At 36.4% G+C, this 12,623-nt stretch overlaps 1 protein-coding gene across 6 annotated transcripts in view; it reads right to left on the reverse strand.

Annotated features, from left to right (window-relative positions):
- The window catches only part of csmd3a (CUB and Sushi multiple domains 3a), a 489,960-nt gene that overhangs the window by 269,059 nt on the left and 208,278 nt on the right, over positions 1 to 12,623 (reverse strand). For all 6 annotated transcript variants that reach the window (XM_055211335.2, XM_055211334.2, XM_055211332.2 and 3 more), the window contains 4 exons: positions 10,802 to 11,004; positions 8,499 to 8,690; positions 3,955 to 4,093; positions 184 to 371 (listed from right to left, as the gene is read on the reverse strand). In XM_055211335.2, coding sequence (XP_055067310.2) covers positions 184 to 371; positions 3,955 to 4,093; positions 8,499 to 8,690; positions 10,802 to 11,004 — 722 coding nt within the window. The remainder of the gene's footprint in view (positions 1 to 183; positions 372 to 3,954; positions 4,094 to 8,498; positions 8,691 to 10,801; positions 11,005 to 12,623) is intronic.

Here is a 12,623-nt window from a genome sequence, read left to right on the forward strand (position 1 = left end):
TCTTTAAAGTAAAAAGGCGAATGCACATGGAGCCGTCTGGGGTTAAATGATTTGCTCTTGGCCACATATAAGCTAAAGGATTTAAAGCTCTTGTTCCAGAATTGCCTCTTGTAAGTCAAACCAGTAACCTTTTGGTTGCCTGCCCAGATCTTTAGGCAATAGGCAGAAGAAAGCAACACATACCTTTGTATTCCAGATGGAAGCCCGTGTAGCTCACGGAGCCGTCGCTGCGGAAGGCGATGTGCATGATGTTGGAGCTGCTTTCCACTTTCTCAGGCAACTTACTGTCTTGAAATGTGCCAATCAGATGACTGTTACTGTGCGGTCCATTATAGATATACAGGAAATCATAATTGGGTTCAATGCTGAAACTGAATAGAGAAGAAGATACAAATATTTCATGTTAGGGAGCGATGCAATCTTGTTTATGTTCAATGTAAACCTAGGAGACTTCTGTCAAAACGGACAGTGACCGTTGACTGAGTTAAGAACAGTTTAACTTTTTGCAAATGACGAACGACTTTTGGGAGCGACTACCAATGAGATTGAAGCAGTGGAATTTATGTTATCTGTCTTTCGTCATTTACTGAGAGGACGGTTAATCATTTGTTTGTAGCTGATACTAGGACAACCAAACAAACAGAATTAGGAACGCATCCTAACGACCTCACTGAAAGAGACTAGTGACACACAGCAATTAAGAAAGTAATTAAGGAAGAAATAAAGAAAGAAAGAAGGAAGGAAATAAAAAAGAGAAGAAGGAAAGAATGAAGGAAGGGAGAAAGGAAAGAAGGAAGGGAGGGAGGGAGGAAAGAAGGTGGGAAGAAAATGGATGGATGAATGAAGGAAAGAAAGCAAGAAAGAAAGAGGAAAGAATTAGGTAACAAGAGAAGATAAGAGGGTAGGAAGGAAGAACCGGAATGAATGAAGGAATGTGGGAGGAAAGATTGAAAGAAAGAAGAAAGAGAGGAAGAAAGGAAGAGAAGAATAAAAGTCGAAGGAAGGAAGGAATAAAGTAAGGATGGAAGGAAGGAATATTGGAGGAAAGAAAGGAAGAAAGAAAGAATGGAAAGAAGGGAGGGAGGGAGGGAGGAAGGAAGGAAAAGAAGAGCGAAAGAAGAGAGGAAAGAAGGAAGGAAGGAAGAGAGGAAGGAAGGAAGAATGGAGACAGGAAGAAGGGCAGGAAAAAAGAAAGAAAGAACAAAGAAAGGAAGGAAGGGGAAAGAAAAAATAAGAGAGAACGGATGAGGGAAAGAAGAAATTAAGGAAATAAAGAAAGAAAAAGAGAAGGAAAGAAGGTGGAAAAAGTGTAGGGAGGAAGGAAGGAAGATAAGGGATGAAGGAAGGAAGGAAGGAAACGTGGAAAGAAAGAGGGTAGGAAGGAAGGAAGAAATGAAAATAGGAAGAAAGAGAGAAATAAACTAAGGGTAGATGGAAGGAACATGGGATGAAAGAATGGAAGAAAGGAAAGAAAGAAGGAAGAGAGGAAGAAAAGGAAAGAAGGGATGGAGGGCAGGAAGAAAGAATGAAAGAATAAAAGTCGAAGGAAGGAAGGAATAAAGTAAGGATGGAAGGAAGGAATATTGGAGGAAAGAAAGGAAGAAAGAAAGAATGGAAAGAAGGGAGGGAGGGAGGGAGGAAGGAAGGAAAGAAGGAAGGAAGGAATGAGGGCAGGAAGAAAGAAAGAAAGAAAGAAAGAAAGAGAGAAAGAAAGAGAGAAAGAGGGGGAGGAAGGAAGAATGAAAGAAGAAAGCGAAGAAGGAAGGAAAGAAAAAACAAGGAAGAGAGGGGTGAATGAAGGAATGTGGGAAGAAAGAAATAAGGAAGTGAGAAAGGAAGGAATGAAAGAAAGACGATAGGAAGGAAGGAAAGAAGAGAGGAAGGAAGAACAGGAAGAATGGAGAGAGGAAGAAAGAAAGAAAGAAAGAAAGAAAGAAAATGACAGCAGAATAAAAAATAAGTAAAAAAAACTGAATTCTAAACTCTTTAAAATTTTTAAAGCAACACTAAAGAGTTTTTGCTCTTTGCTCCCCCTACAGGTTGGAAGCGTAACTGTCCATTTCCACTGTCTTAATAATTTAGCCTACTGCAGCAAAGCTGGCTCTGATTGGGTTGTAGGTCTGCCGTAAAGCAAGTTTTTGTAGTTTTCACTCGAACTACAGGACCGCGACCCAACGGTTGGAAACTTCTTTAGTGCGCTTTTGGCCGATAGAGGGCTGCAAAGCGAATGTGAAAGTGCTGTTCACCCTGTTTCGAGTGGATGAACGACTGAAACTTTTTTGGAAACGTTATTTTAAGGTAAAAAAAAACTGATGTGAGTCATTTATTTACCGTCACATCATTTCAAACCTGTTAGACTCTCTATCTCTGGATCTCATGGTAAACAAATAAACCCCATTAAAGTCATACATCTGACTTGTGTTATATAGACTTCTGAAGACATGCCACTTCCCATCATGTAGACATACAGTACAGTCCATAACTTTGTGTTTCACTGAAGTACATACAGGTTTTGAATGACAAGTAAATAAAAATAACACAACTTTCCCATCCAGTCTCAGTATATAAATGTAAAAGATTTTACAGAATAAAGGCAATAAAATAGGAAATAGGACAAAACTGTCATCTATTGAAAACCTTACAGCTGAGAATGTTCAAATAGTGCCTGTGGTCTTCATAAGAGACCTTTGACTTCACCTGAAGCACAAAACAGTTTGTAGAAGTATATTTTTATGTTTAATGCTGGAACATATTCTGAAAATACTGCTGCAATGACAGCAGTCGGCCGTTCTAACTTCAACATTTGACCACACTAGCAATAATACACCATAAACAGGTCATTAATACCAGACAGATTTATAAATACTATATAATGTCTTTTGAAATTCTAACCTTGCAGGTCCAGAGTTATCTAAAGATATCTTTCTTCCACTGATATAGTGATAGAAGGTACAAAGTAATACAGCAGTCTCAAATTAATTGAGTTTTTTGTGCACAGATCTGGGTTTGATATCAATATAATATTCCAATTTATGATGCAAGATACAATCAGTTATGGGTCGGTGATGTGACACTCATTTAATTTGTCTGGATCTATTCATTTATTCAGAAACTCATTAAAAATGCAATTCTTCAACAAAATGACTTGATGCCGTAAAGTAAAATATGTCTAGGTGGTGTAAATGCCTCAAGATAAAAACATAAATAGATTTAAATAAATGCTCGTTTTTTTAATAGAAGAGTGAATCAGTTTTGTTTTGAAATATAATTAATATTCGAAAACTATTTGTCAATGTTTGTTTCTCTGATCAAACTCAATATGATTTAACCTCAACCTCAACATGCAGTAATGCAAGGAACCCTAAAATTTATTATGTTCATTATTTTAAAAAATTATAATAATTTTAATATAAAAATCTGGTTTACAATAGTACCATATTCATCTAGCAACATATTTATTCACTGCAAAAAATTATTTTTAAGAAAAAACATTCTTATTATTTTTGTCTTGTTTTCAGTAAAAATATCAAAAAATTCCTAAATTAAGATTCTTTTTCTTGATAAGCAAAACGACCCAAGAAAGTCTAGTTTTTATGCCAAAAATATCAAATTTAAGTGATTTTGTGCATAAAACAAGCAAAAAATCTGTCAATGGGTAAGCAAAATAAATCTTTAAACATTTTTATTAAAAACTGAATTCAAGAAAAAATTAAGAAAAATTTGGTTACCCCATTGGCAGATTTTTTTTGCTTGTTTTATGCACAAAATCACTTAAATTTCATATTTGTGGTATAAAAACTAGACTTATTTCATTGGGCGTTTTGCTCATCAAGAAATAGCATCTTAATTGAAGAATTTTTAGATATTTTAATGAAAACAAGATAAAAATACTTAGAAAATATTTTCAGTGTATATTTATATATCAGAATACCATACTATTACCATTATTCTTACCTTATAAATGCTAATGAGATGACATAATCAGGGTGAACCGTGATGAACCAATCACAGTCCTTGCTGTGCGGATAAGGGTGGGGAAAGTTTGGAGACAAGATGAATCCAGAAGATCCTGTAATGTTTCCACCGCAAGGAGCTAAAAGAGATACATTTATTAAATATTATGAATAATGACTAATATGATTATTTTCATTAGTCAGATAACTTAAACAAATTTTTTAAAATCAAATGAAATGACTAAAAATTTGACATTATTATTGCTTAGTTTCTAAAAACGTTCTTAAAATCAAGGACAGTAAATTAATGACTTAAATCTGCATGTAGTTTTGTGAATAAATGTTTTACATCTAAAGGTTTCTTGCGCTTGTAGTTGTTTAGTATCTTGTTAGGGAGCGTCATGTCACTTTGCCTTGAGCTCACTGGAGGCTGTAAGGCAATATTATTCTCTGTAGAGCATTGAAACAATATTTACTACAAATGTTTCTCTTTATACATCTAACATAACTATCACAGTGGGTATAATAAGTTATGGTACACTGTCAACTTCATAAAGTCTAGATAATTTATTTGACAGCTCACTTTCAATAACTCACTTCAACAAGAGATGTGTTTCCATTACAGATTTGTGCAAAACTTTAGCTTTGTTTTCTAAATGTCAACAAAGACTTTCATTAATCAATGATATGCGACTGAAACATAGTTTTTCCTCTCGCAATACGTCATTCCAAACATCACGTCGACTGATGTTGGTAGGTTAATATCACATCCACCACACTAAGCATTATTTTTAACCGAAGGAGACGGAGTATTATCCAAACATTAATGCCACGGAAAGCCTCTTACACTTAGGAGCAGTAACGTATGAGGTGATTTTTTGGAGGTAATAGTAGATCATTTTAAATCAAAAGAGATGTAGGAGTGTTATTCAAACATTATTGGCAAGGAAAGCCTCCTATACTTGGGAGCAGACACGTGTTTCTGGGAGGTTTTAATACATAAAGGGGACAGAGAATGAAAATACATTTTAACCTTAGTTGAATAACGGTAGTCTACCCACATTCACAAACATACGAAAAGTGCTTAACATTATGAACATCTCCGTTTCATAGATATTCCTCCTTTAAAAATGTCCACCAGAAAACGGCCCAATCTGAACTACGGATACATGTTACGTAAAATGCATCTTACTACCCTCCACTCTTATTCACTTCCCTTCCCTTCAAAATAATTTGCATACATCCGGCCTCTCGCCTACAATGGGAAGTAAATCATAGCAGCGTTGGCAAAGTTCAAGGCGAAATGGTGAGTGGCGTTCCGAGGTGTGCTCTTATATCTGTAACATTTTGGTCTGTACGTGTTCTAAAGATGGTGAAGTTTACATTCTTTTGAGTGGCAGCAAAGGCAGCCAATCAGCTTCAAGTGCTTGCATTTCATAGTAGGGATCGACGATATGGATTTTTCAGTGCCGATACCGATTTTTGTTTCATCATCCTTAGCCGATGACCGATACAGGCTGCCGATTTTCTTGAGCCGATATTTGGAGCCGATACTGCTTTTGCTCACTCAATTTACATCATAAAAATTATGTAAAAAATGGCATGTTGTTAAAAAGAGATGTTATTAGTTTGGACAGTTCTTACATTTATTTTCGTCTAGGACTAGTCTAATCCCTGTCTGGGAAACCACCCCATAGAGATGAGAAATAAAACCCCACTTTGTTCAGCTATGATTGCCATGGAAAGGTTGGTTGTTTTTAGTCACATGACCTGCAATCGCTTGCGGCTTCCAGCACTCTGTCTGTAAATAATGCCGGAAAAAATCTGCGAACACGGAAGCCATCGGCCGATACACATAAAACTCGCATGTATCGGTCTATCACTAGAGTTAAGCCCAAATGGACGCCAAATAAATGCAAAACCAATTGCATAAAAAACACCTCATTCGAGCGTAAAAACTTTTTTTGCGATATAAGGGAGTTTTTGTGAAATTGAGCTGTTTTTATTGGCCGTATTTTCAATTCGCAATTTAAAAGGTAATGAAAACGCCTCGATTGAGTCACATACTGTATATACAAATATTGGACTGCTTTTATATATTAGGAAGAGTATTAAATGTTTGAAAAACACGGACCTCAATTTATAAAATGCTTCATAGAAACCATCCTAAATTTGGCACGCTGAAGCAGCAGTGCTGCTGCTCACAATCAATTCAAGTGACAGTGCTTTGTTTATGGTTTAAATGCTTGTGGAATAACGTGAAAAAGTGTCATTTTACCATTTGATGCTCAAAGTCATGACTGTTTAAACCATACTTGGCAATTTAAAAGAAAGCAATTAAAGGCGGAGTCCACGATATTTGAAAAACGCGTTGGAAAAGGAGACGGGCCGACTATCAAAACACACTTATAGCCAATCAAATCAAATCAAATGCCGGGTTGCGTATGTGTGGAGCGGGTCTATCAACAGAAGGTCCAGATTCTATTGGGGTAGGGGCGTGTTTGTTTAGGTGATTTCAAATATCAACATTGGCTTTCAAACATCATGGACTATGCCTTTAAATATTTTAAAACACACTGTTGGCTGAAGACTGCACTGTTATTCACTCTCTGCCCAGCACTAAATGAATCCTCATCTATCTTTATAATCTTTAGAGAAACAGATACATCTTTAAACAGTGTTGTGGAAAGTTACTTTTAAAAGTAATGCATTACAATATTAAGTTACTCCCAAAAAAAGTAACTAATTGCGTTACTTTTCATGGAAAGTAATGCTTACGTTACTTTTTAGTTACTTTTGCGTTACTTTTTCTTGGCTGAGGCTTGATTTATTTTAGGCCTTGCAGGTGTTTTATGACTGAAAAGTTGCACAGAAATTCCATATTTCATCACAAAAATGTTGAACTCTGGCCTGCCATCTCAGTTTCTGACTCAAACTGTTCCCACAACGGCGTGTATGCATAGAGTGCATAATGTGACTACGTTTAGTTTAATTCAGTACATAATTATAAAAGTAACTTGCATTACTTTTTTTTGAAAAAGTAACTCAAATATTAATGTGTATATTTAAAAAGTAATGTGTTACTTTACTCGTTACTTCAGAAAAGTAATATTATTACGTAATTCACATTACTTGTAACGTGTTTCCCCCAACATTGTCTATAAATCTGATTTTTATGTTTATACTGTTGAATGGAAACACGATCGATTGCATCATGTTGTAACACACAGATTGAAATTTTTTATTTTATCGTAAAAACTTCAAATAAACTGATTTAATAATGTGCCATGGGCTTTTTATGTCTATAATTCTGTATTGTGTCTATATCTGTCATTACACAGATCAGAGCAGCACGAAAACAATGTGGATAAAACAAATCACAGTTATATAAATTAAACTGACCATCAAAAAGCGTTTTGAAGATGTTTTGCGCAAAAATGCATGTAAAATAAAGTAATGTGAACTTAAGATTTTTTACTATTATTAAACTGCACAGTATGCGCTGCAAACGCAACCGGTGTGAAAGCACACTATTGGCCTTCCTCACGCACTGCTCACACTTGCGGTGTGAAACCGGCATTACGATAATTTCTCAAAAGCGCGTATGTGTGTTCATAAAACAAACATACGCAAAGAAAATGCACGTATGCCTCTCAGATGTGATGTAAAATCTATAAATCGCAAATGATCTTGAAATTGTGTGCGGCTGAACTGTTTCACGCCTTTAAACGAGGCCTAATTAATGTCATTGACATTTAAAAAGAGCACCTGTCACTGTTTAAATCCTTTTTGAGCAACAAGAAATATTTCCAAAAGTCTGCAGCTCTCGCAAAAGTGCGCACGTCTGCTCAGCGCCAAGCACTTTTTCATGTCAAAGACGTTTTTATAAATATGAAAGTTGCTGTGGTTTTTTGCATACTCTAGGATCAAATCTGTGCATATGCACGCTTTATAAATGAGGTTTCCCTGAGCTTTCAAAGGTTAATGAAACATTTTAAAAACAGGTGACCCCTTTGCTTTAAAGAAAGTACTGACATTTTAAATAATCTTCTTGATTTGTCTTTCATATTAGCAGATGCCTGATTCAAATCCAGCAATGTTCAACCTGGATTGTTGTTCCAACTAAATTTAGGTTGATTTAATGAGCTATTTGAAAAAGTAAACCTTTGAAAACATAGTAGAGTCGAGTACAGTCTAGGTGTAACCTGCAATGAACTTTAAAAACAGCATAATATCAATAACACCTCAAGAAATATTTTTTGCCGACTGCCGGTATGAGCCAAATAAATGTGTTTTCCCGTGTACATTTATCATGGGGCCGTCTTCAGAAAAAAGCATCCAAATTTCCCACAACCCCAGAAGTTTAAGCGCTGACTTCGCATTCGGATCAGATATTTCCATCAAAAAGATTTATTATCGCAGCCCTTTTTTATAAAGAAGGAAAGTCATTCCTGAGAGTCGTTTAAGACATTTCGTCAGCCCTGACAGGTGTGAAATGAGGTGCTGTCCATATTTTACAGATCTAAGGTGAAAAAAACATCTCACCGATGCAGGTAGGTGGACTGGGCTGCCAGTAAAACCTGTTGTCCACTTGAATGCAGGTGATCCTGGGCTCGCCCTGCAGGTCGTAGCCCGGATCGCACGTAAAGGTCACGGTGTCGCCCGGCTCCTTCCCTTCACCGCTGCGGCTGCCGGTCATGGGCGTCCCCGGGTCTCGGCAGGCGGTCGCCACTGAACCTGCGAAACGAGAAAGTGTACCAGCTGTGCTCACTTTTCACTCGCCAAGATCTCTCAGCAGGACGTGGCATTTTCTGCTTGGAAATGAGGTTTTGTGGCCTCTGTACTGTTCAATGTCTCCATGGGGTCCTTTACAGCTCGGCCATAGCTGAATAGCGACTAATGCAGGTGTGGAACAAAGTTTTTGAGTTATAGCAGCCCGGTTTGGCTTGAAACCACTCGCTAATGGAAGCACTGTAGGGCTGGGAAATATAGGTACCCAAAATTATATCATCATACACAATTTTCCCGTATATATGTTCGTTTTTTGCTCCAAAATGTAAGGTCTTTTTTACTTTAAACAGGAATAATTAGTTGGCATTTTCAGGATCCATTGGCTCTTTCCATCCCTACACCAAATTTGCTCGGTACATTTATATTTATGCATTTGCCAGATGCTTTTCATCCAAAGTGTCTTACAGTGCATTCAAGCCTTATTTTTACTGTATCAGTATGTGTATTTACTGGAAACCTTTATTAAATTAACCATGGTTTTACTATAGTTAAAGGAGTAGTCAATTTTCTTAAAAATAATTCCAGATAAATTACTCACCACCATGTTATCCAATATGTTGATGTCTTTCTTTGTTCAGTCGTGAAGAAATTATGTTTTTGAGGAAAACATTACATGATTTTTCTAATTTTAATGGACTTTAATGGACCCCAACACCTAACAGTTTTAATGCAGTTTAAAATTGCAGTTTCAAAGAACTCTAAACGATCTCAAATGAGGCATAAGGGTCTTATCTAGCGAAACGATTGTCATTTTTGGTAAGAAAAATAAAAAAATTGCACTTTTAATCCACAACAACTTCTCTTCTTCCTCCAGCTGTGTGAAGAGCTAAACTGACACAAAGACATTAATTAGTTTAATTCGACATACAAAAGCGTTGGAACGGTCCTCTTCTCCACACTTGTAAACACTGGGGTGTAGTTTCGATACTTCATCCATGACCTTTTGACGTGATGACGTATTACGTGAGGTCACGCTGGCACGTCACAGGACCGGAGGAAGACGAGAAGTTGTGGTTTAAAGGTGCATGTGTTTTATTTTTCTTGGCAAAAATGACAATCGTTTTGCTAGATAAGACCCTTATACCTCGTTTGGGATCATTTAGAGTCCCTTGAAACTGCAATTTTAAACTGCATTAAATCTGTTTCGTGTTGGGGTCCATTAAAGTCCATTAAAATGAGAAACATCCTGGAATGTTTTCCTCAAAAAAACATAATTTCTTCTCGACTAAACAAAGAAAGACATCAACATTTTGGATGACATGGTGGTGAGTAAATTATTTAGATTTTTTTAAAGAAATTTGACTAATCCTGTTTTTTTTTACTAAAAAACATGGCTAGCATAGTTAAAACATGGTAAACCATGCATGGTTACTGTTGTAAAACCATGGTTTTGCCAATGATGATCAGTATTTACATTTATATTTATGCATTTGGCAGACGCTTTTATCCAAAGTGACTTGAAGCGAATTACAAGGTACATATTTTTAATCATTGTGTGTTAGCTCGGTTTTGCACTATTAACGCAATGATCTACCACTAAGCTATAAGAGCACAAAATGCCAAAAAAAATATGGGTAATATTTAATTGAACTCGTGACGTTTGCATTCCACACATTTCAAATGTTTCTTCATGAAATAATATTTGGATTATAACAATGCAGTGTTCTTGGGGAAAATGCATTTCACAATATGTTAATATGCATAGCATTGTTGACCAAAGGACCAATCAGACGCTTCAAGCATTCATGAACATCTAAAAGTTACAACCACAAACCACAAATACAGCAGCTAGATATACAATTACAGCGATGCATGTTAGTACAAGCAGAATAAATACACATGCACACACGGGTTTGCACCGGTAACAGGTACACATCCGAATTTAATAGCACATGCACATCAATTTTACACTGCACACAGTACAGGTTGCCCTGTGAAATGACACTATAGAGATGTTAACCATTTATGAGATAAAGATTTGTTCTTATATCTGCTGTAGGGAAGATTATCAAAAAGGTGCACTATGGTTCTTGCGGGATTTGATGAAATCCACTTACTTGAGAAGTCAATGGCAAATCCAGATTTGCTGATGTAGAAGTCTGTCTCAAACTGGATGGTGACAACATTGAGAGTGCTATGGATGCCATCAGGTAACAGAGAGCCGCTGACTTCCCTCAGGACCATCTCATTCTCAGGTTGTCCGTCCCACACCTTCAGGATATCATGGGATGCTTCGGTGTCGAACGCCAAGAACTGGAGACTAAAAGGCCAAAAAAGATAATTGAATTAAAAATAACATAATTAAAGGAACAGTATGTAAGAAATGTATATCAATTAATCATAAAATGGCCCTGATATGTCCCTAGACATTAAGAAATCATTTTCATTTCAAATACTTATATCACTGACAACAGTGGTCCGGCCAGGATATTGTCATTTAAAAAGTGAAGTTGCATCCCTCAACTGATGTTTATGTTGTCATGTTGTGTATTGGCCACCAGTTGTGTGATTGCAGTACCAGTTTTAGCCACATGTTTTGTGATTGCAATACCAGTTTTGGCCACAATCCTACATACTGTTCCTTTAAATACATTGTGGTAAAGCAAGCACCTGATTTGAGTGGCGGCTCGTGCTAAATTGTTTTGTGGGGCGTAACTAATGTTAAAGAGCACCTATTTCATTGCTAAAAAAAAACAATGTTATTTTGGGTATTTGGTATAATACAATGTGTTCACGTGGTTTATGGTTTATTTTCTACATTTTTTTAACTCCAGATTTCCCTGTCTTCCTGAACTGCATGGATTTTGTACAAATTGGACAGGTAAACTGTAATTTATGATTGGCCTGAATACCTCTGTTGTCAGCCAGAAATGTGACGCTCCTTACCATGTTTGAAAGATTCGCTCACAATGCAATGCTAACAGGAGTTAACTTACAGTCTGGTAGTCCGAAGCGGAAGGAATTATGATAATGCCGGTTTAGTCTACATCACCAATCCTAGGAAGTAAACTATTGCCTACAATCCGTGTGTTTGTTGTAGTCCAAGAAAACTTTATGTTGGACTTTATGTTGGAGAAGATAACGCGCGTTGTCGTTTGGGTCTATAAATAGGGGAAAACATGGAAGTGTTTGGTGGCTTCTGAATTCATCCCTGTTTGGATCCTAAGGAATGAATGTGGCTAAGCTAAATGCTAACACATTCACGACACGCTGTACAAAGATTAAGTGCATGCATTGAAAAAAGATAGGTATGTATTAATTCGTCTAAGTTGAGGTAAGAACATAGTAAAATATTGAAAAACTGTGGTGTTTTCCTTTAACACAATAACACAATATACACAATGTAATACTTGTATTATGAGCCGGTTGCTGTTATAATCACTATAAAACACAGTCGCTTTAATATATTTCTGTATTGCACAGATGGTAAAGCATATGACGAACAAACAGCACAGTAAATAACATAAAAAGTTTTATTTACATTTGCATTTTCGTTCTCAGTTAACACTACATGGTAATCTAATGCATTTTATTTTTATTTTTTTTAAAGCAGATGTCTCATATATTAGTCAATAAGCGAGCTGCAACCACACTGCATATAGTTGTGCAGGTTAAGGATCTCAACCGTAATGGAAAGCGATGAAAACTTCCATGTTTTTATGTCAATGCATTTCACCCGGCTTAAGGTCAATGCAATCTGTTAAACATTAATTAGCTTATCTTTCTCCAATGCAATAAGCCCAACCGGATGCCTTTAATAAACTCTCTAAATACACGATAGACTACTATGTGTATGGGTAAAATATGACTTCCAATAAACTAATATGAGCTGCAGTCCATACTGTACATAAACTCCCCTCCGGTTTCATAAACAGTCAC

This window comes from Misgurnus anguillicaudatus, chromosome 10 (genome assembly GCF_027580225.2).
Source record: "Misgurnus anguillicaudatus chromosome 10, ASM2758022v2, whole genome shotgun sequence".
In the NCBI taxonomy this organism is placed as follows: domain Eukaryota; kingdom Metazoa; phylum Chordata; class Actinopteri; order Cypriniformes; family Cobitidae; genus Misgurnus; species Misgurnus anguillicaudatus.